Here is a 22,899-nt window from a genome sequence, read left to right as displayed (position 1 = left end):
CCATTATTTAAGAATTATTAGATATAATATGTGGGTGAGGGAAATATCATGAAGCACAACTGCTGTTTGATCCAAAATCAGTTCACAACATGCCACAATGGATAACAAAATAGCTTATTAAGGTTACTACATCACATATTACATGGGTATTAATATTTTTATCAACCCGAATTGAACTGCCACAGTAACTTAAAGACACCAACAACAGCTATTCCAGGATAACCCCGCATCATAACTTCAGGATGACAGGATCAGCTACTTCAAAGACTCCGGCAAAATTCAGGAAAGCAACAGCTTGAAAAGGAGTCGGACTGCAAAACCACTGCACATTAAACGTCAATACCTATGAGAAAAAACAGGGATATTATATCAGATAGACAGGAAAACGATTAATTTATCTTTTAACGTTTTCTTAGCAAAAAAGACAAGGATCATCATTAATTTTCTGTGTCAGTTTGAAGTTATCTTTTGACAAAACACAACATTCCAATAAAAAACTACAATTCCCAAATCACAAATAATATATCGGGCAAATTACCGTTTCTTTTCCTGCAGCTTTGCTTCAAGTCTAACTTCTCCACTTCTTGGTAACACAAAATCCATGCAGAAGATGGATGATTGCATCATCACCAAGACCTGAGGAGAAATAGATAAATCATTAAATAATTAACATTTAGACCTGAACCAGCTGAAATAGAAAATAAAAAACATGTAATGGAAGAAAAGAAAGAAAAGTCATGTCAAGTTTAAATTAAAAATTAAATCCGAGCAGCAACAAATGTTTAAAATCACAAGAAAAAGTTGCATGAGAAGTTTTGGAAAAGGGAATATAATGTTCTAGTTAAATCAAAAAGATTACAATTGTTGAGCAAGCATCTTTTCAGTAAAACTCTAAACCCACTTTATCTTTTAATCAGACTTTATGAAACTTCCCCTGTGACAACCCAATATCACAATCAAATTACCATTTCAAGATGTCTTCATTGATGTTACATTTCGGAATAACACGAGCATTGTTAACTGCTTCAAAAGCTGCAGCTCAACTAGGACTCCCTTTCACCAGCTGGCTGCAACAAAACCAACTACATGACAGCAATGAAGCTTAGACTTTGCCATTTTCTCAAATTCTTCAATAGATGAGATAAAGAAATCTCTTACCTGAACATGAACTGCATACCAAAGAGCAACAACATAATTAGCTCATACAGCTAACTGACGATGGAAGCCTATAGAGAGAAAAAAAAACATCAATGAACAGACGACACTTTGTAACGTGAAAAAAATTCCAAAGCAAAACAAAAATTGCAAGTTAAACTTCAGCCAACACATATAATATGAAAGATTTAAACACTTGGTAGTTCAGGCAATGAAAATAATTCAAACCAATACCGCAGACAGCGTGCAGCACTTCTCCGCACCAGCCCATGGTCGTCACGCAACAGCTCACCACACCCTTCACCAGCTCGCTGCAACAAGTCCATGTGGACACTCAACTGCCATGAAAAAGCTCAACCTCACCAAGCCACTAATCCTACATGAAAAAAAAAAAAAAAAAGCTGAATTCCTATCCAAGAACAAGGTACTATGTAACAAAATTCAATTTTCTACATAATTCCTATTACCTAACAACCCCAAACAGAGACAAAACACCTACTGGGATAAGACTCTGTGACAAGGACAGAAATGTATCACAGGCATGACAGATTAACAATGTATTCTAACACTGTTCTTCTTAATCTTCAGCATTTAAACAAAGGCATTTGTTAATCATTTCTACATTCAGAAACCTTACTAAAAACTAAGTTACCTTTATGAGATATTTGTGAAGAAGAATGTTGTTCCGCATTGGTCACGAACAATGTAACTGACAGTGTCCAGAGAACATTAAGTCAGGCTCAGTGGCATTTGCCATGTTGCCAACATCAGCTGCTTTGTCCCTGGAAAAACTCTAAAGCCAACACGACTACTCCACAAAAAAAAAAACAAAAAAAAAAGCAACAATTATCGTTAGTCTTTACCATCAATTAAAAATAATTCATTTCTCATTGCATGCAAGTCTGCACAAGCACCTTTTTAACGCATCTCTCCTGGAAAATCACTGCGCACGTAACCGCCACAACAAAAAGCTCGAACATCATACGGAACGTGGAAAACTAAATTTTCAAAGTAAAACAAGAAACGCAAGTTTAACTTTCTTACAATTGTAAAATAAATGGTTCAAGTATCCAACAGTTAAGCAATTATACACTTGAGATTATCATTGTTTAACTAGAGGGAAATATAAAGAAAAGGTTCGATCATCACATCATGACAATTTCATTTAAGCTTATTAAGAATGAAGTGAATTTTAATTTCTGTTCAGTAAAAAAAAAGTGACAAATCTCTACCATCGTATTAAGATCTTTTCATAAAAGCCGTCTTCTTCATAAGCAGGATGTAGTTGCCATGTCATTTGAATCAAGAACTTAATGTTTAAAGTCAGTTAATTCTAAACAAAATACAAGCATAGGTAGCACATAAACATAGAAAATAATTTAAGCAAAATGCTAACACTTGATTACTTACATTATTATTATTTCAGATTTCCTATTTCCATCACAATGTTGTCTTGCAATGTGGTAGAGACCCTCTTAGAGAACCTTCATTAAACGGCAGCGATCGCGTACACGTAAGTGCGTAACGCAATGAAAAGCTTTGACTTCACCAGGCTATTACTAGAAAAATAAAAACTCAATTAACTTCAGAAACAAAGTCATGAAATTCTAATTTTGAAACAAGGTCTTCAGATTTCATAGTTGATCAACGTTATTGCTTTTACTATTCTTAAGTACTTCTGAATGTGACGAAACGTGCAACATGAACCAAGAGACGACATTTTGGAGAAAATGTACGGCAGATCTCATGACCGTAAAAATTAAACCGATAGATTAAAGAACTATTAGAAATTTAACCATTAGTAATTAACCATGCAAGTACAAGTTAAAAGCCATGTTCCCTATAAGTTTACCACACAAAATATTTACATTTAATAACCTTAAGGAATAAAGGCAGTAATTACCATTTTGAAGACTAATAATGTCAAGAGAGAAAAGTTGCCTGCAATGGACAAGCTAAACCTTCTAGGACAGCGTCTCCATAGAAAAAGACCATGAAGTGAGGGAAGTCTCAGCAGTTGATCATCCATTTCAGGGCATCTCTCGACTGAATAACTGCAAAATCACTGCACACCAGACAACACCATTAACAGCTCAAAATGAACAAGGAACCCTACAAAACAAAAAGAAATTGATAAACCAATGACATTTTCAAATATTAAAAGAAAAACAAAGAAATGTCCTACTAGATAAAAATGTTTTTCATCTCTTCGAAATCTGACTTTTTTTCACAAGTTGTCTTATTTAGAAGCAGAACATACTTGTTGTATCTACATCAAGAGTTAAATGAACAGCCCAAGTTAATTCTAAGCAAAGAACAAGAACATGTGGCACGGATACATACTAGACTCAAATTTAAGGAAAATTCTAACCCTGTTTATTGGGATTCATTACATACCAACAAAAAACTATTCACAAAAGCTGTCTCAATTACATGGAAGCCCGAAATAAGATGTCACTTATCTTTGAGATCAAGAGAAAAATGCTAATAATGCTACTTGAATGACTTCTCAGTTAAGCTTACCAGTATTTCCTTTTCAAGTTTCCTCTTTTCACCTCAATTGTCTTGCAAATAGCGGACTCTCTTCATGACAAGTCAGCGGTCACATGCACGTAATGCAATGAACAAGCTCAGACTTAACGCATGGGAAAGTAAAACTCAATTAAGAAACAAAGTCTTTAACATTTAACCCGTAAATTAACCAGACGGCACACACAAAATTGAAATTCAACAACCTTAAAGAATAAAACAGGAATTACCATTAACGAAAAACGTCAGGAAAGAAAGTGCCCCGCCATGAGCCAATGGCTGATGTCAACTTTTCGGACAGCGTCTCGAAGAAAAAGAAATGTCGAATGGAACTAGAAATTCGTCTGCTGATCCCCCCCCCCCTCCTACTTCCCTCTCAAATTACCAACACACTACGACTAAATCCCTAAACACACTGAAATATTTAGCCACCTAGTGACCTAACGAAGGAAGAACTACGCGACAATAGAATTCCAATAATTTCAGTTCGGAGTTCTTATTATTATATTTCTGATATTATCGGACATGAAAATAATTAAAAAAATTATCGGAGTTCTATTGTCGCGTAGTCGAGTTCTACTGTCGGGCACTGGGGTTCTATTGTCGGATATTTTTAATAAGATTTAAAAAAGGAGTTCTTATGTCTTTGGAGTTCTACTGTCGCCATACCCTTTCTGCTGCTGCTGTTGCTTTCTACATTCCTTGGTGTTATCTCTGAATTCTTTGAATTGGTATTAGTTCCGTATACTATATGAAATTGTGTAGCATTTGATTTAATATTTTGATTTTGATTTCCCAGTGGTTCCTCAACAGTTTATTGAAAATATCCGGGGCCATTTTGTGCACGTGAGACCGATAGTTTATGAAATTCAGCATTATATAAAGTGAGAGGCCGAAACGTAATATCTCCTTCTTTCCTTACATCAGCGTTCCGTCAGAGTAATTTATAACAGATATGAGGTATATAACGGTGTCATCTAGGGAATTCAGTGGCGGGAACGCGTAATGCCATATGACACGCATAACTCAGGACGTAATAGCGGCTAACGTCAACGTTCAGTATCATATAGAGGCCGCTGGCCGCCCTGGCGCCAATATGTTTTGATGCCCATCAAATAACCTGGCTATTATTTCTGCTACACCCAAGCACGTCAAGTGGAAATGTTTCTTAGGCTACACGATATTTTTCAACAGCATGCAATCCGACGTAGAATGTAAATCTGGCCGCCATTTCATTCGCAATATTTCGTTCACTAGCCAATTTTTCGTTTGTATTCAGTTCATAATTTTCCTCGACTGGTGCACATAATTTGTTTTAAAAAACTTGATTGAGATAGCCTTCGAAATTGGAAAGCTTATGATTGTGTTGTGCCCTGCCTCGCAGTGTATGTCGCATTGAATGGCGACCGAAATAATTCAGATCCAGCAACTGGTATACTTTCCCATTGACGTTGCCGGGCATTGGGATCGCTTCTAAATTGTGGGGGAGCAGCAGCTGGGGGACGTCAATACTGGAGCATCAATATGCATGTACACAAGGATCGAGGCGAGCCATGCGAAGGAGATTACGCGCTATATAGCTGCAAAGCACGACATCAGTTTCGCTCCACCTGCGCGGTCAATGCGGCAAGGGCGGGTAGATTCAAAGCCACACAGCGTGTGCCGCATTGCCGCCTTTGTGAGAGCCTTAAGCAGCCCATTAAAGCGAATGAGCGATGCCAGATTAAGGTTGCATGTATATATCGGGCGGTATTTGTAATCAGAAGAAGAAAAAAAAAAGGAACTGGTTAAATAAGTCAGATTTCAGACTGTCTGTCTGGGTAATCAAAGGAATTTAATTAAAATTATTTTTTTTTTAATAAATTAAGACAGTTTTAATTATGCTGCTAGGAGACTTTTCAAAGGCCAGTTTCAAGGCGTACAATGACGTCAGCGTCGCTCAGCTGTCGGTGTAAAAAAAAGTCCTACCGTCATACAATAGATTTTAATTGCTTGGAAATTGAATCCGTTTAAAAATTCAATTCCTCTTTTCAGGTCCCCGCCTTTGAAACTTTACGCATTTCGTGCGTTATTACGAGATTTCCGCCCCCAATATGCAGATTATACACCTACACTATTTTAACGTTCCATCTCTGGCGATAATGGTGTAACCAGGAAAGTGGAAATAAATAGTTTAGGAAGCGTTCCAACATTTCATTTTGATCGCTCTAACAATGTTATATGTAACCTAGACGTATTAAGCTAACTCACAGAATTTTAAAAATATTTTAAAAAAAACTCGTTTCGCCACTATCTATTATTTAATCTATCATGATAGGAACAAAAAATATAAGCTCACTAGTCGGCTTTACAGTTCAAAGCACATCTTGGAAAGAAATTTAACGTCATATTTTTTTTAATGGCCGCAATTGCTTGCGATTGCTTGGCCTGTTTTCCTGCCATCCACCGAGAAATTGAATATCAAACAAACGAAGGCATTATTCTAATCTTATCTTACATTAGAAAATGCGCATATAGACTGTGTATACTTGTATAGTCCCAAATCTCACAGGCTGTTCCTTATTATTCGGTCTATCTTCCCCTGAATTTCTGACTATAGCTCTACCGATCGAGAGAGAAAGGGAGAAACGAGTGAATCATAATCGAAAAGTAATACGACGTAGTTTAGAAAGCACCTGTGCAAACAGGAGAGCTTCGTTTGAGCTCTGTACAAATACACTCTATGGCCCTCGTCATGTCGTTTTCTCGCTCGTTTGCATAGTTGTCAGCTTTCGACATGAGATCTGGACGAAATAAGCTGGTCATTTCCAGGCCGGGAACAAATTCCCGCAAATTCCAGGAGATCCGTGCGGTGTTATAACGTTGGATGTTTACCAGTGGAAGAGGGGGAAATCTGGAAAACAGGTTGATTCCTTATGCGCAGTTTCTATTATGCACATCCTCGCCCTAACATGGACATGTTTTATCCCTTTGCCTTCCTTTCATTATGTCTATAATGTAAGAGGAGGAACTTGTGCAGCACGGCGGCACGTTCATAAAAAGCCCGGGAGAGAGTGAGAGCCGCCGCCCTTTATAGACGAAGATCTTATTTATCATTTCGTTCCATCAATATTCAAAGGCGACTGATATAGGGCGCGCGGCGCAGCAAAGAAACGCCGAGCGACGTCGAGCTGAATTATTGCTGGCGCTACTCTTTGATGAGAAGAGTTCCCATGCTATATAGTAGTCTCCTCGGCCGGCTGTTCCATCTATATTCCACTTTCACCTTCTTTTTTCCCTTTGTCTCATTTATTTTCCGCTCTACACTTGCTCTTGTTTTTTCTTCGCTTCCTCCTTTTGTCCTCTCTTTTGTTTTCGATTTGTCTCCGGGTTCGTGTTCCTTTCTTTAATTCTTTCCGAAACTTTAATACTACCCTGTTCTCTCTCGTCCATTTTCTTTACGTATATGTATATTTGGAGAGGGAGCCAGCCAATGGGTATAGTAGTTGGCAAGTCGGCCGATCGATGAAATGGCAGTACGTGTTACACCACCATCCCAACTCTGTGAGAGATCAAAGTGAAGAACGTTTCTGGCATCGACGACTAGCTGACACCGGCTGCACCCAACAATTCTGTGAAGGCCCAGAAGTCAGCAGACAGGTCGATTGACCCTGTACAAATTAGGCCTAGTTATGTAGACTATTTCGTGATATGCGATAACAATATAGCGAAAGGTGCTACCGGCAACGGGCAGTCATACAAGTTCATTCGTGAATACATATGAGGCTTTAGACAGAGTAAAAGCTCAAGGGGACGGGAGTGAGCAGATGGAGAAGAAAAAGAGCGAAGAAGGAGTGCCCAGCGACTGTATGTAGGTTGTAGCTATTAGTGCGATTGCTTGGCTTACACAGCAATACTCGTGACGGACGAATCGGACTGAGCCAAGACCGAACTGCACCATCGGAGACAAAGTCGAGCAGCTAGCAACAGAAAAAAGCGGCGACGGGAGTATTATATAGAATAGCGAAGGCGTCGTTGAAGCGTATATATATCAGTGTCGAGTGCTTCATCGATCGCTCTTCAATTGCCCTCTTAAGATTCAATTGATAGAGCTCTTTCTTCATCCCATTGCTTCAACCTCGATGTCCTTTTCCCCCCTTTTCTTTAAATGTACATCGAGCGTTTTCAGTCTTTTCTTTTTTTCTCTTGTGCATTTCGCTCTAGCTCTGTTTCAGACACATCGAGGCGTGAACATCATTCCTGATTCTTCTGTACACTGACTAATACGGTTATACTCTATTGATCTTGAGACGGGAAATGAGATGAGAACTGAAACGGAAAAGAATGTAAGAAAATAGATGATTCGATTCTGACCACTGCATAAAGTTAGGTCAATAGAAACGTCCACGCAGAACTACAAATGTCTTTTCTTTTCTACAGCGAAGATCTATCCTTCCAATTCACTTGGGTTCTGATTTTACGGGAATATCCACGATTTCTCCCCAAATTGACAAAACAAGTTTCTTGGTACACCTTAGTCATCTACAGTGCATCGAGCAAATTCTCCACGTCTGGCTGACTCGCGTCCAGTCAAGGAACCAATAACTACTGATATTCTCCGAATCAGCTTGAATATGATGCTGAATGTTCGTATTCCCAATTGGACCCGCTTCCAGACTGAATTGGACCTGCTTTTTCTATCAAAATACAATATAACCAAGACACAGGAACTATGATCACAAGAAGCAGAAGAGAAATATTCCATCGATTATCCACTTTTGAACATCTTATTTTTACTTACCGTACTGTGATACTTTTAAAAGTCGAAACATTTTCATAGCTTCTTCAAGATTTTTCACCAATTATTCCGGTGCCATTTGATTGATCAGTTGATCTGCAACATCTAGGAAATCGATAATTAAGTTATAACTGATGTGTATTGGTCTCCGGGTGCTTAGAATACCAAAACACACACACGCACGTATAGGCATAAGAAAAGACACAAACTACAGACTTGCGCTGTTGGCCCCTTCGGGCGAAGGCGGGAACGAAGGATTAGAGAAAAAAAGATGAGAAAAAAAACACACCTACGCGGCACTCACCCAGGGTGTTGAAAATGTTGGGGGGGGGGGGAAGTGGGCGGTTGGATCTAAGGGTGCCGCACATCACAAACGGAAATGATAAGTATACGCGCTTTGCGGGTTGACACCAAGGGGAGACAAGCGCATGATCGATACTCTGAACTAGATTAGATGTGTTCTATTATGTTGGTTAAATACATCAGACTGTTGTAACAGGCTGAAAAAAGAAGGCGGTGGCAGTGACGCAGTTTTGCAAGGCTAGACGAGATTCCCGTAACACAATTTGGATATTTTATGCTAATCTCTGGTTATCAATGTGAATTACTTTTCATTTTTTCTTCTTCTTGCATGGTCCATTACTCGGTTCAGTCTTTTTGAACCGATCAAATCTTTGTACAACGACGTCTTCTAAGAAAAACCAGTCGGGCTGTCAGCCGCCAATGCTCAGAGCACATTAAACAATTACACAAGACAACAAATTCTGTTTCCAGATCCAAAAGGTCACAGATAAAGGCATTATGAATTCCCGATAGGACGAACGAAACAGCGCAGAAAAATGCTCAAGAAGGAGCACTCCAAAAGAAGACTATAAACATTTTCAACATGGATGAAGACAAGAAAAGAAGGTCCTAGGAGACAACGGTTCAAAAATACTCCCTTTTACAGACACTGGCCACGGCTCAATAAGACATTCATTTGCGCGGGACCAAGCTCTAGGCCAAATTGTGTTTAGACAACAATTTGCGAGATTGTACAAACTGCAAAGATGGAAAGCGCCTGACGAAGTCTTGGAGAGCCTAGTTCCTCAACGGGGTTGACGCATTATTCCTCCTTCGAAACTTTACTGCGGCGTTTGACTCGAGCATAAGGTCCAATAGCAGGGTCCATGATGAAATCATACAGAACTTTAACCCACGAATTATGATGAGGCAGATTCTCATAGTACTCTGGAGCAATGGCCTTGACCTGCAAAGTCCCAATAACGGATGTGATAGAGATAAGATATTTCTTCATTCGATAGGGTCAATGGAGACGTTTTGATAACGTACCTGCGGCAAACGCGAACCCGGCACAGCCGGGAAGTCGTGGTGTTCGTTGTGATAGCCAACGTTGAACGTAATCCAGTTCAGAGGTCCATAATACGAATACGTTTCAAAACCTTTGGCGAACATGTAGTGTTCCGATATGAAATGGCCAGCAACAGGGTGAATGCCCATGGCTAGAAGAGAACCAGCGAGTAGATACACCAATGCCTTCGTACCTAAAGCAAGGAAAATGTCGTTATTAATACTTCCTTATCTATATGGTCAGGAATTAGATGGGTTACCCAAGAAGTAAAAGACGGTAAAATCAAAAGAAAGTTGTATAATGACGTTAATTATCTCTGTCATGCTCGGCGGTAGAGGACGAACAAAGAGGGGACGAAAGGCGTAAAAGAGGGGCTGCAAGAACATCCAGACGACTTTGCCGAATGTGGTGCAAAATAACTTAGCTTCAAGACTTGTGGGAATATCGGCATCAAGATCTTCATCTCCTTGATACTGTATAGTAGATAAATCAGAGAGATAAATTAGCTGGAGCGACATACACCCGAATTTTAGAATTCGAACTTACCCTGTGGTGTTCAAGATGATATTTCTTGAATGAAACCGAAAACGGTATACCTTTCGATTGGAAAATTGATTAGGTAACGAAAAAGTTTTTAGAACCCGACTAATAAATATAATACCGATTGGTAGATTGGCAATCATTCCCAAGATCCGGTTAGCCATTGGACGGGCGTGCCCGAATGCCAAATTGTGTGAGATTTCGTGTATGGCTAAAATTGTGAATTAAAAAGTTGTACATATACACATTTATCAACAGATTAGTCAATGTCATTGTGAAGTATATCACAAAATTTTTTACCCAGCATTAGAGAATGATTAATGACTCCACCAAAACAATAAGCCAAGCCAATCACCAGAGGCCATGGAAATCTTGGAACAATAAATATCATAGCCATTTGGACTGTGATCATCACACTTACAATCCATTTGAAATTTGGGTCAGATCCAAAGAGTTTTTTTATCTGGGGGTATTTCTCTGCAGAATATTAAACTTAGTTTTCAAGTACAATGGTAAGTATATAATAAATAATATTTACCAAGAATTTCTTTCCTTCTGGATGCATGGGGTTCATCAGAAGTCGACCACTCAAAATCTGTTCTCGAGACATGGGCACCCATTTTATAATAAAAACGATCACTAAACACAATAAAACCGATTAGATTTGGAGCAGAAAAAGTAACTTGGATTAAACTGAGCATTTTACAGCATTCAACAACGAAACTGATACTGTTCACAATGTTTTGGGTTTCTTTCGAAATTACTGCGTGCGCACCATTGATGACGAAATAAAAACAAAATTGAGATAAATGATGAGATATTACCTGACGCAGTGAAGGGTCGTCACGTGTAACAGAACCAATCGTTTAGCACAAATCAGTTATCACTGTTGATGGGTGGAGGCTGTTGTGTAATAATTACACAGTCCGATATTGCTTACTTGTTACTTCCCGGTTTACACCTGTATACGTTCTGCTTTGACTTTTCCTTTTCCACTCTCTCTCTTGTAGTAGTCTGCAGAGAGAGGAGTGGTGAGAAATGACAGCTCGACGTTGCCAAACTACTAAATAGATACGATCTTCAGCTTGAGCCTTGAGGCGATTGTGGAAGGGCGGGGGATTTCAAAGTGAGATCATGTGCTGCATTTGATTATGACCTTTTATTTGGCTTTTCCTTCCTGAATTACAAAGAGATAACTTGTAATATATTATAATCTGTAATATCTTTGGAAGTCCAGTGATCAATTAGTCTGTTTTGCAACTTAACAAATTTATCAAATCTTGGAAATTGATAAACGCTTGAAAGTATAACGCAGCTTTGTAATGAATTAATGATCAATATTTAGAAGTTGAATCAGCCGGGTACAAGATAAAATATCATTACTTATTGGTACTCGTTGCTTCAGGTACAAACAAAAAGTGATAAAAGAAACATAAAACCCTGCTCAAACACTAAATCATGTATCTTTTCGTAGGCAAGTATGTAAGAGCACGAATGCAGCGCGCCAGGTTCCACTCGTTCACAATTCATGAGTGTTTAGTGGGCCATAAAAATAATTTCAGTTAATTTTATATTTATAGCATTATTTCCATTTTACTGCAAGCAGGATATCATTGGTCTCTGTTTAAACCATCAGTTGAAACCCGACTCAGTCACCTGGTGTCGTAAAGGTATAAACTAAGAGATTAGCCTTTAGAAGGCAATTAACATGTTTAAGAAAGAACATTTCTAACTAAGTCGCTAGTGTGTCTGTGGCGGTGTAAGTGTATACAGTGACGAGCGGTAAATAACCAAAAGGGCGCGCCGGAATGAACCAACGTCATAAAAATGACCGCGTCACTATGTCTGATTAGGCAATGGTACGCTATCTACCGTTAGTCCCACAAACCTGTTTCACCTGCATATTAGTGAACTCGGTAAACTTGAATTTGGAAAAACCAATGCGTAATAGCTGATCACATCTCCCGAGAATGGACCAGAAAATTTTACATCAGTTCTATTTTATAACTATGATTATACATAACTATTCCTGTAATGTTTAACTCTTTCAGTCATTCGAAAATCAACGGAAAAATCTTAATTTATTTTTAAAAAAAATCTTTGTGGGGAGGGGTGGATGCAATTTTAACTGAGAAGTTCAGAGGCAATTAACTTTCAAGATCTATTAGTTGAATTTAAGATATTTAAAAATCATGTATAACTTACGCCACCAGAAATTATAAAGAACGAGAACGACGAATAAATATATACTGCCAATATTGTGTATGTACTTCGAATGTAGTTTACAATGCGACATTACTTATATGAACCGGTATAACATTTATCAATGAGTCAGACAAAGAACTTCGGTTAACATTTTTCTTCGACTTGGTGTTCAGGATAATTCTGGGAAAACCCCATTTCATCGCTTGGCATGTAACGCTTTGCTGGGAGACGGATGCACAGATAGACCACAATTGTGATTGTGTTGGCACAGATTCTTATCTTGGGAATTGCTCAGTCTTTCAAAAAAAACAGAAACAAAAGAAAACAGAGACACGAAAAAATAAAAATACAACCACACCTTTTACCGGGGTTGAGGTATCTTATTCCGGATTGGCTTCTTTTTCAAGCAACTTTCACTAGGCTACTTAATTTCATGAATAAAACAGCATACTATCACTTTCGTCTGTAACGTGGCGCTCTCCAATTCACGTCTACGATACCGCATCAACGGCAATACTACAAAATTTTAAACATGCTGATGTCACAATAAACGTTACACTCGATATTTCTCGATATTCAAAAAAAATCTCAATACAATTTAAGTGGCCAGAAAAACGACTCGGTCTTTTCACGTTTTGATTTTCGAAATTCGGCCTTTGGTTGATTAGCTAACGGGGTTAACCTCTCGTCGGACGAACGATGGTTCGTCTTCATCAGATCGACGGGCATCACTGTTGATGAAACGGGCACTAAAACTGTAATAGAAAAGACATTTTTCTATTGGATTAAGATGTACGTCTTCCAAAATAAGTTGCACAAATAAAATTGGAATTTTTGTAATGGAATCACCAACCTGGACTAAGCCTTAGCTGATTACCGACTCGATACGAAACCATTGGAACGGCATTTGCGTCGTGAATTTGGAAGGAGATGATGACGAAAAGAAACGCCATGAGACGAGAATGCCGAAGCAGGTCCATCACGTCACGTTTTCCGACTGGAAGTGTGGTGCGAAGAAAACACAACGGATATCCCGAGACCTATAGCCTCCGCAACTTTGTCGCACCTTTTCCCCGTTGTTGCGCGTGCAAACTGCAGCATGCAGTCACACTCGAAAGTAGCTGCTGCACCACGCCTGCTGTGGAAAGTTCACGATTTGTTCCTTCTTTTTTCTTTCTCTTATATTGTTTTGACATTCTTTCGTCCATAAAGGGAAAGTCTCTGCTGGCGCTGGTTGCATTGAACGGAAACTGGCTGCTGGAGGTGAACGTACTGAACTCCCTGCTATGTATACATGCACCTTCTAAAAATGGGATACTGCCAACAACGCTGAACTCTAGGTGTGCAGTCTTGCCTCATAGAAAGCACTGAATGAGACCTGTTTTTTTGTATTGTGTTGGTGGTCTGACACTTTAATGGATTCAGCCAGTTCTGTGAACAATCTGCTGAGACTGTCCTGTCGACATCACATATCACAAAATAGGAATTCCCACTGAACGAAGAATGTGAACAACATAGCCTGTTTGCTCGTTTGCTAAACAACATATTTTGAATGGCTTTTAAAAAATAACTTTTATTCAATTTAAAAGTATTCGACCCTTTCCCGATTCACCCGCCGTCCCACTTAACCCTAGCTTTTACCTTGATAAAACAAACATTACATATTGACCTAACCTTATCAGTCGTTCTGTTTGGTGATGTGCTGATGAGTGATGACTGATATAATGGATACTGGACGTACATATTTATTCATACGTTACTACAACTAGCCTACGTTGAGCTGTGTTATAACTGTCACACCTATTTGGGAACTGAAAGATTTTGGATTAGTGATTTATTTACCAATTAATATTAGTAATATTGCAATTCATAAAAAACAAGTCAATTAAAAAGAACTGATTCATAAACTACACATCATAACTGTTTACTACCATAACAACAACAGACAAGACTTTTATTTCTACACGAAATAGCATCACAAATCGTGGACTCCACACGGTCCTAAGCCGCCCCTCCCTATGAGGCGGAGCAGACGAAATACACGATTAAAATACGGTTAAACGTACACGACTGTGCGCAAACGAAAATATCTAGCCCATGCCAGGCTATGCTGGCCCGCCATTGCTAATCAAAAGATAGACGTATCAATAAAGCCATATAAACGACTGAAAATTCGAGCAGAGGTTGCAGTCAAAGAAATGAAAATGAAATTACATGTTTTTCATATCGTCACTTTATTGGCCAGTCTATACGTTGCCGATGTTTCGCTTCAAGTCATCGTTGAAGTCCCAGGTTACGGCGTTCTGAATGGAACCGTTGAAACATCATCCTTCACCGATCGCACTTTTTATGCATTCCGCAGTGTCCACTATGCAGAAACACCCACGCCTGAGAACCGGTATTTGGTGAGAAACTATAAGCTACAAACAAGAAATAACTTTGCGTATGCTTACGTGTGTAATTATACATTTATAGCCACCAATTCCAAAAGCACCATATCCTATGGATGAAGTCCAGGATGCTTCAAGCAATAACCCAGGGTGTTCGCAACCCGGTGTTGATAATGAAGACTGCCTTACCTTAAACGTTATCACGCCTCAAGTACAAAAGAATAAAATAATTAAGGGAATAACAATACTTATGTCTTTCATAATTATATTTAGTTGCCTTCAGAATCCACCACACTTCTGCCTGTTATGTTCTGGATCCACGGAGGAGCATTTTCCCTTGGACAGGTCATCGAATATCAGCCTAATAGATACATGGAGCACGATATCGTTCTCGTTGAAATTCAATACCGTCTTGGCCCACTGGGTGAGAATCAATTTAAGCTTTACATGATTAAATTTTTATTATAAAAATCCAAGCACATTTATTGTAATCTTTTTACTATGCAAAGGTTTTCTCTCGTTCGATACGGATGACGTGCCTGGCAATGCCGCTATATTTGACCAAATTGAAGCTTTACGTTGGGTCAACAAATTCGTCGAGCATTTTGGTGGAGATCCGAATCAAATCACAATTGTAGGAGAAAGTGCCGGAAGTGCTAGCGTTACGCTTCTACTCTTGGCACCACAAACAAGAGGTTTTACAATCCAATTAATTATTCTGCATTAATTGTATAGATCCCCAGTTAATTTTCCGTTGTGTGTGGTTATTATTTCAAACAGGACTATTCCAGCGAGCTATTGGTGAAAGTGGGTCTGTTTTAGCTGAATGGGCGCTTGACCGAGATGGGAGAGGGAAGGAAGCTTCACTCAAAATCGCTGAAATGTCCGGATGTCCAGTGGAGCCTTACGAAGACTTACTTACCTGTGTCCGAAATGTTGACGCTGCAATAATCACTCAGGCTTATCAGGACTACTCGGTACGTTTGTTTCAGAAGATTTTAGTTATTCTATTGTTAATTTGGCTATGAACAAATAACAAAGGCGCTAAAGGCAGAATGATTTTACTTGGCTTTACTCTTGTATTAGAGAGAAGACATGTTGAATGGGAATCTCGGTTTCAGTGGGTCAAATCCCGTGATTCAGGTTGCTGGAGCTCAGCGAGTCATCGAGTCCGACCCACGCGAACTCTTTACCTCAGGAAACTTTGCAACTGTTCCAACTATGTATATTCACCTGGATTGTTGGTTAAAAATTGTTCTTTACATTGATAAATTCCTGATTTGTTCTATTGAAGGTTTGGTGCGAACAAACAAGAGGGTTCCCTTGTATTAGGAGGTAAAATTTTCTATTCAGTCTTTTTTTTTGCTAGACCGCATGCCATTTTGTTGTAACTGTATTTTTTTTAAACAGTTCTGTACAACAGATATCTTGTACCCAAAAATTTGACTGAAGACGAAGAATTTCTAGCAAATGACTTAGTTCCAACCCTTCTTACTGCTTTGCGTAAGTATTATCTGCTGTATAATGAGGTTAAAGGCCTACCTTCGTAAACTTGTCAAAATTATATGAACGCAAGTGATGTATATATATGAATGTTAAACATCTTTTACGGAAAAATAGATATTGACGATCCAACTGGAGAACTGGCAGCTCAGTTGACCGAAAAATATCTGGGGACAGCCGAAATGGGAAATTTTACATCCATGACTCCAGGACTAACGGATGTAAGGAAGCAACGAATACTATATTTGATTAGGCCTACATTTTTTCCCCGTAAAGGGAGAAACAGTATGCGACTAAAACATGAACACAAAATTTTACGAGTTTCCTTTTCGATCAGATGCTTAGTGTGCTTTTCTTGAAAGCACCCACATACGAGACATCACAGATCGTTTCCCAACACAATCCTAACGCATTTTACTACTCGTTTGAATTTGAAGGCAGAAACTCGCTTAATGATTACTCTTTTTCAAGGAATCCAGTGCCAGTTCCTCACGGTATTCGTTTATTAGCCGTACCTTTTTTCTCTCGGATTAAAACATTATCTATATATTATTTGGATCCAGGTGTAGCCCATGCCGACGAGATGATCTATCTTTTCGTGTTTCCATTCCCATCAATTCCACCGGGTCTCAATGCAACTGAGGAAGAGCTTTCGAAGAAGATGCTTCAAGTTTGGACGAATTTCGTTATTTATGGGTAGGTTCATTTATTTATTCTTTGAAAACAGTGAACGTTACTAAAAATTGATTGTTGGGTGTTTACGCCGTACCATTATTCCTGCATGCAGTGATCCCACTCCTGATGGCGTACCACTTCTTGACGGCATTCCAAAATTTTTGACTTACAACACTGTCGATGAATATTACACAGCCATTGATGATGTTTGGAGAACTGAATCGGACTACACATTAACGTATACTGTGACAGTGGATGAGCTTAATAATCCTCCGGCCTATAAAACGCGCAGCTCTTCTAGAAGGCGATCTGGACGTTTCCATCAATCGCTGCCCACCAAAAACAACTATCTTGGTTATTAAATTTCCCGCAAATGCTTTGTCGTGCTTTGTTTTTGTTGAATTGTGAATTTTGGAGCACCTATACAGTTTAATTTTCCTTTTTACACTTTTTCTTGATCAGGTATAGGCCTATATGTACTTTTCATTTTGCTTTTAGTCGTTTTAAAAAGATTGTTAGTTGTTTAAAAAAAATTGCCATTAGGCGATCAATAATCATCAATATATATGTACAATAACTGCAGATGATTTAATAAATTTATGGGAATAATAACTTCAGAGTTTATTCGATAACTTTAAATATTATATTTTTAGTGCACTTGACTGCGCTGATTGCTTGTTACAAATATTCGATTATTCTTTATAAACCCTTGTTATTAAAAAAAAATGTCTGTCATCATTGACATAGGATGATGTTATCTTTATAAAATTTCCCAATGTTTTGATGGATGGTATGATGTCAATTGATGTTATTTTAAGTGTTTGCAGAGCACGAACAGACAAGCGTACTGCGTGACAGTGGCAGACATTCACTACTGAGGAGATACAGACAAGGAAAAAGTAAATATTTTTCACTGTCTGACTCGGTCTTGCTTCAGCTTATTTGTGTATTGCCAATGTTTACATTTGCTCTATTTACCCATCAAACTAGGTTATATCAGTAAGAAAAGCTCCGGATTAATCAAAGATGCGCTTATCTGAGCAAGAGCTATATTGAACAAGATCGATATAATAAAAATTATACGATACCTTTATACATCAGTTATACGTTTAAAGTCTATAACCTCGTCTATAACTTTCATTCGGTTCAGATAGCAGAGCAAAGGCAGACCCAATGTATCTTATAAGTTATCAGTTTTCCATTTTTAATTTTGTTTCACTTTCGAAAACAAATTCAACATTCTGGAAGCTCCATGCAACATTCAGTGAACAACTATGACACCGTCAAACATCGACAGATATGGTGTGGAGAGTAGTGCAGCATTGCGATTAAGAAAAACCAACTAGTCAGCGCTAAAGATAGAAACAGTTAGTCTATATAATAGAATGCATCAGTCAGAAGCTATAGACTGCAGTAGTCACACGGGAAATAATGAAGTCGTCATTTCTAATACCCATCGCGATTCTTTTAGCCAGCCATTATATGGCTCAAGTTTCGCCTCAAGTCATCCTTGAAGTGCCTGGTTATGGCGTTATAAACGGAACGATTGAAACTTCGACTTATACGGAACGCACATTTTACGCATTCCGAAGCGTCTTTTACGCTGAAGAACCCACACCCGAGACCCGCTTTTTGGTGAGTACACATCACAAAAATGACTTTGAATCAGTAGTTAATTGGCCTTAATACATTCCACACTTACAATTAGCCACCCATTCCAAAAGTACCCTATCCTATGGACGAGGTTCAGGATACTACAAGCAATAACGCAGGATGTCCTCAGGCAGGAATTGCCAATGAAGACTGTCTTTCTCTGAATGTTTTCACGCCGCAAGTAAAAATTAATCCAATCAAAATTTATTTGTATTTTTTTTTATCCTGGTTTAATTTCTATATAAAGCTGCCCTCAGTATCCACTACACCCCTTCCTGTTATGGTTTGGATCCACGGAGGAGGATTTTCAGTTGGACAAGCTCTTGAATACTTGCCTAATAGATTCATGGAGCACGACTTCGTTTTCGTTGCGATTCAATACCGCCTCGGCCCACTTGGTGCGAAAAATTTTACTTTAATCTATCTTACTTATTTAAAAAATTCTTTGTCATTTTTCCCCCAAAGGATTCCTCTCCTTTGATACCGATGATGTTCCAGGTAATGCTGGTATATTTGATCAAATTGAGGCATTACGTTGGGTCAACAAATTCGTCGAGTACTTTGGTGGAGATCCCAGTCAAATCACTATCGCAGGAGAAAGTGCTGGCGGCGCCGCTATTTCGCTACTTCTATTGGCACCGCAAGCAAGAGGTATAGACCTTTTTATGGAACGCCATAGGGACAAAAAATTAACTGCTCCCAAGTAAGCATTAATTTAGTGCTCTCCAAAAATAAGTGCTAAAAATTTAGTGCTCTCTCGCATCTGCCCTCTAGCGGGCGGTTCAAAATATTTCGTTTCTCCGCCTGCTTGTGAGAGGAGTTAGAAGCTATCGATTAAAATCCAATATTTAGCTAAACTATGGGATTTCTAAATTCGAATGCTTGCCCTTTTTCTTGCCTCATCACCTTTGCCAACCCGGCAACCCCTTATGTCTTCCGAGAATCCTGAAATCCGTCATCCAACATCCATTCCGGATTCCGGCGATGCCGAACATCGGAACATGCCAGGACTAATATTGTTACTTCTGCTGGGGAAGAAGAAAAAGTATCGACGAAGTACTAGTCACGAAGATTACTTCGACAAAGATGGAATCATAAAAAGAGACGATAAAAATCACAGGACAGAAGGGTGGTGGCGGAGGTGATGGGGCAAGACGCTGATCGACGCTGATGTATTCGAAAATAAGATTTTAATCGATATTCAATAGTCAATTTTTTCATTAATAGCGAAATATTTTGAACCGCCCGCTAGAGGGCGGATGCGAGAGACCACTAAATTTTGAGCACTTATTTTTGGAGAACACTAAATTAATGCTAACTTGGGAGCAGTTAATTTTTTGTCCCTATGGCGTTCCATACCTTTTCGTTTATTTTTTTTTATACACTTTTTAAGCGTGTTATTTAGTAACACACTTTTTCCCTAGGACTATTCCAGCGCGCTATTAGTGAAAGTGGGTCTGTTTTGGCCGAATGGGCACTTGATCGCGATGGAAGAGGAAAAGCAGCCTCTCTTACGATTGCCGAAATCGCTGGATGTCCAGTAGAGCCTTACCAAGACTTACTCACATGTGTCCAAAATGTTGATGCCAAAGTATTGACACAGGCTTACCAGGACTACGCGGTTAGTTTTATAACTAGCGATAACTAGTATTCAATTAATTAGTATTCTGAGCCATCAAATATTTAATGTGATTGTGTATTTTTTTTAAATTCATTTTTTTAGTCAAACGACATGTTGAACGGTGGTCTAGGCTTTAGTGGTTCGAATCCGATCATTCAGGTTGCTGGAGCTCAGCGGATCATCGAATCTGATCCGCATGAACTGTACAGTTCCGGGAATTTTGCAACTGTTCCAACTATGTAAACACTATTGTCTGTTTATGTTTTTATGCAAGCTTTATTCCACGTCATAGTATATTACGCAAATAATACTTTCTTAACATTTGTAACATTATAGGATAGGTGCAAACAAGCAAGAGGGATCTGTAGTGCTAGGACGTAATGCTGTTTTTCAGTCTGGTTAGTTTTCCGTTGGTTTTTAATCTTTTAATGTTTTATAGTTTTATACAGCAGCTACTTGGTACCAAATAATTTGACTGAAGACGAAGAATTTTTGGCTAATGACTTGGTTCCATTTCTTCTTACTGCCTTGCGTAAGTATTGCCCTATACCAATTTGCTCAGAATGATAATTCATTCGCTCAAATTAATACTCATAAAATGTAACGGTGCCAATGTAGATATTGATGATCCAACTGGAGAATTGGCTGCTCAACTGACCGACAAATATTTGGGAACTGCCGAAATGGGAAATTTTACATCCATGACACCAGGATTAACGGATGTAGGGCTGACAAAATGTCAATTTGTTTAAATATAAGATTAATTGCCCCGTCCCGATCATTGACGAGTAATCAAATCAAATTTCTTTTCTATTAGATGTGCAGCGTACTTTTCTTGAAAGGACCTTCGTACGAAATATCACAGCTTGTTTCTCAACACAATCCTAACGCATTTTTCTACTCTTTTGAGTACGAAGGAAGAAACTCGATTTTTAATTATGTATTTGCCGGAAATCCTCCTCCTTTCCCCTCTGGTATATCACGAATATCATATTTTATATTTTATTTCTAAAAATAGTAAATTCTTTATATTTCCGGAACGAAATCATGCTGGTTTATTAACTTTCATGATTTTAGGTGTAGCCCATGCTGACGAGTTGATCTACCTCTTTATTTTTCCGTTTGCATCCGTTCCTCCGGGTCTCAATAGAACTGAGGAAGAGCTTTCGAAGAAGATGCTTCAAGTTTGGACGAATTTCGTTATTTATGGGTAGGTTCATTTATTTATTCTTTGAAAACAGTGAACGTTACTAAAAATTGATTGTTGGGTGTTTACGCCGTACCATTATTCCTGCATGCAGTGATCCCACTCCTGATGGCGTACCACTTCTTGACGGCATTCCAAAATTTTTGACTTACAACACTGTCGATGAATATTACACAGCCATTGATGATGTTTGGAGAACTGAATCGGACTACACATTAACGTATACTGTGACAGTGGATGAGCTTAATAATCCTCCGGCCTATAAAACGCGCAGCTCTTCTAGAAGGCGATCTGGACGTTTCCATCAATCGCTGCCCACCAAAAACAACTATCTTGGTTATTAAATTTCCCGCAAATGCTTTGTCGTGCTTTGTTTTTGTTGAATTGTGAATTTTGGAGCACCTATACAGTTTAATTTTCCTTTTTACACTTTTTCTTGATCAGGTATAGGCCTATATGTACTTTTCATTTTGCTTTTAGTCGTTTTAAAAAGATTGTTAGTTGTTTAAAAAAAATTGCCATTAGGCGATCAATAATCATCAATATATATGTACAATAACTGCAGATGATTTAATAAATTTATGGGAATAATAACTTCAGAGTTTATTCGATAACTTTAAATATTATATTTTTAGTGCACTTGACTGCGCTGATTGCTTGTTACAAATATTCGATTATTCTTTATAAACCCTTGTTATTAAAAAAAAATGTCTGTCATCATTGACATAGGATGATGTTATCTTTATAAAATTTCCCAATGTTTTGATGGATGGTATGATGTCAATTGATGTTATTTTAAGTGTTTGCAGAGCACGAACAGACAAGCGTACTGCGTGACAGTGGCAGACATTCACTACTGAGGAGATACAGACAAGGAAAAAGTAAATATTTTTCACTGTCTGACTCGGTCTTGCTTCAGCTTATTTGTGTATTGCCAATGTTTACATTTGCTCTATTTACCCATCAAACTAGGTTATATCAGTAAGAAAAGCTCCGGATTAATCAAAGATGCGCTTATCTGAGCAAGAGCTATATTGAACAAGATCGATATAATAAAAATTATACGATACCTTTATACATCAGTTATACGTTTAAAGTCTATAACCTCGTCTATAACTTTCATTCGGTTCAGATAGCAGAGCAAAGGCAGACCCAATGTATCTTATAAGTTATCAGTTTTCCATTTTTAATTTTGTTTCACTTTCGAAAACAAATTCAACATTCTGGAAGCTCCATGCAACATTCAGTGAACAACTATGACACCGTCAAACATCGACAGATATGGTGTGGAGA

At 38.5% G+C, this 22,899-nt stretch overlaps 3 protein-coding genes and 2 long non-coding RNA genes across 13 annotated transcripts; 2 read left to right on the top strand and 3 right to left on the bottom strand.

Moving 5' to 3' along the window:
• Positions 1-161: 161 nt before the first annotated feature.
• On the bottom strand, positions 162-4,042 carry LOC124311556. 9 transcript variants are annotated; one of them, XR_006909847.1, is made up of 13 exons: positions 3,915-4,034; positions 3,679-3,790; positions 3,059-3,267; positions 2,832-2,995; positions 2,566-2,714; positions 2,070-2,153; positions 1,808-1,963; positions 1,655-1,737; positions 1,390-1,531; positions 1,159-1,226; positions 966-1,082; positions 539-636; positions 162-343 (listed from the first exon to the last, which is right to left on the bottom strand). It is a non-coding gene; the product is annotated as an uncharacterized LOC124311556 (long non-coding RNA). The 9 variants fall into 9 exon arrangements; XR_006909846.1 differs by lacking the exon at positions 1,655-1,737 and adding an exon at positions 3,553-3,617 and having other exon boundaries at positions 3,915-4,032; XR_006909843.1 differs by lacking the exon at positions 1,655-1,737 and adding an exon at positions 2,388-2,488 and having other exon boundaries at positions 3,915-4,032.
• Positions 4,043-8,583: 4,541 nt separating this feature from the next.
• LOC124311288 (sphingolipid delta(4)-desaturase DES1-like) lies at positions 8,584-11,352 on the bottom strand. The gene is made up of 8 exons (XM_046775722.1): positions 11,177-11,352; positions 10,891-10,991; positions 10,653-10,829; positions 10,474-10,563; positions 10,359-10,408; positions 10,072-10,285; positions 9,794-10,005; positions 8,584-9,710 (listed from the first exon to the last, which is right to left on the bottom strand). The coding sequence occupies exons 2-8, from the start codon at positions 10,970-10,972 to the stop codon at positions 9,567-9,569; spliced, it is 969 nt and encodes a 322-aa protein (XP_046631678.1). The 5' UTR covers positions 10,973-10,991; positions 11,177-11,352; the 3' UTR covers positions 8,584-9,566.
• A 1,245-nt stretch (positions 11,353-12,597) lies between these two features.
• LOC124311581 lies at positions 12,598-14,376 on the bottom strand. The gene is made up of 2 exons (XR_006909931.1): positions 13,411-14,376; positions 12,598-13,312 (listed from the first exon to the last, which is right to left on the bottom strand). It is a non-coding gene; the product is annotated as an uncharacterized LOC124311581 (long non-coding RNA).
• Positions 14,377-14,541: 165 nt separating this feature from the next.
• Positions 14,542-17,734, top strand: LOC124311067 (cholinesterase 1-like). Its single transcript, XM_046775352.1, has 12 exons — positions 14,542-14,962; positions 15,033-15,158; positions 15,221-15,371; positions 15,457-15,642; positions 15,728-15,924; positions 16,034-16,170; positions 16,242-16,282; positions 16,358-16,450; positions 16,568-16,671; positions 16,788-16,944; positions 17,014-17,146; positions 17,238-17,734. The coding sequence occupies exons 1-12, from the start codon at positions 14,756-14,758 to the stop codon at positions 17,485-17,487; spliced, it is 1,782 nt and encodes a 593-aa protein (XP_046631308.1). The 5' UTR covers positions 14,542-14,755; the 3' UTR covers positions 17,488-17,734.
• A 771-nt stretch (positions 17,735-18,505) lies between these two features.
• Positions 18,506-22,197, top strand: LOC124311071 (cholinesterase 1-like). The gene is made up of 12 exons (XM_046775358.1): positions 18,506-18,760; positions 18,834-18,959; positions 19,026-19,176; positions 19,244-19,429; positions 20,203-20,399; positions 20,502-20,638; positions 20,736-20,776; positions 20,839-20,931; positions 21,018-21,121; positions 21,217-21,373; positions 21,477-21,609; positions 21,701-22,197. The coding sequence occupies exons 1-12, from the start codon at positions 18,557-18,559 to the stop codon at positions 21,948-21,950; spliced, it is 1,779 nt and encodes a 592-aa protein (XP_046631314.1). The 5' UTR covers positions 18,506-18,556; the 3' UTR covers positions 21,951-22,197.
• The last annotated feature ends 702 nt before the right edge of the window (positions 22,198-22,899 follow it).

This window comes from Daphnia pulicaria, chromosome 8, assembly GCF_021234035.1.
Source record: "Daphnia pulicaria isolate SC F1-1A chromosome 8, SC_F0-13Bv2, whole genome shotgun sequence".
Lineage (NCBI taxonomy): Eukaryota > Metazoa > Arthropoda > Branchiopoda > Diplostraca > Daphniidae > Daphnia > Daphnia pulicaria.
Note: the sequence above shows the minus strand (reverse complement) of the source record. Positions and strands in the feature narration are given on the sequence as shown.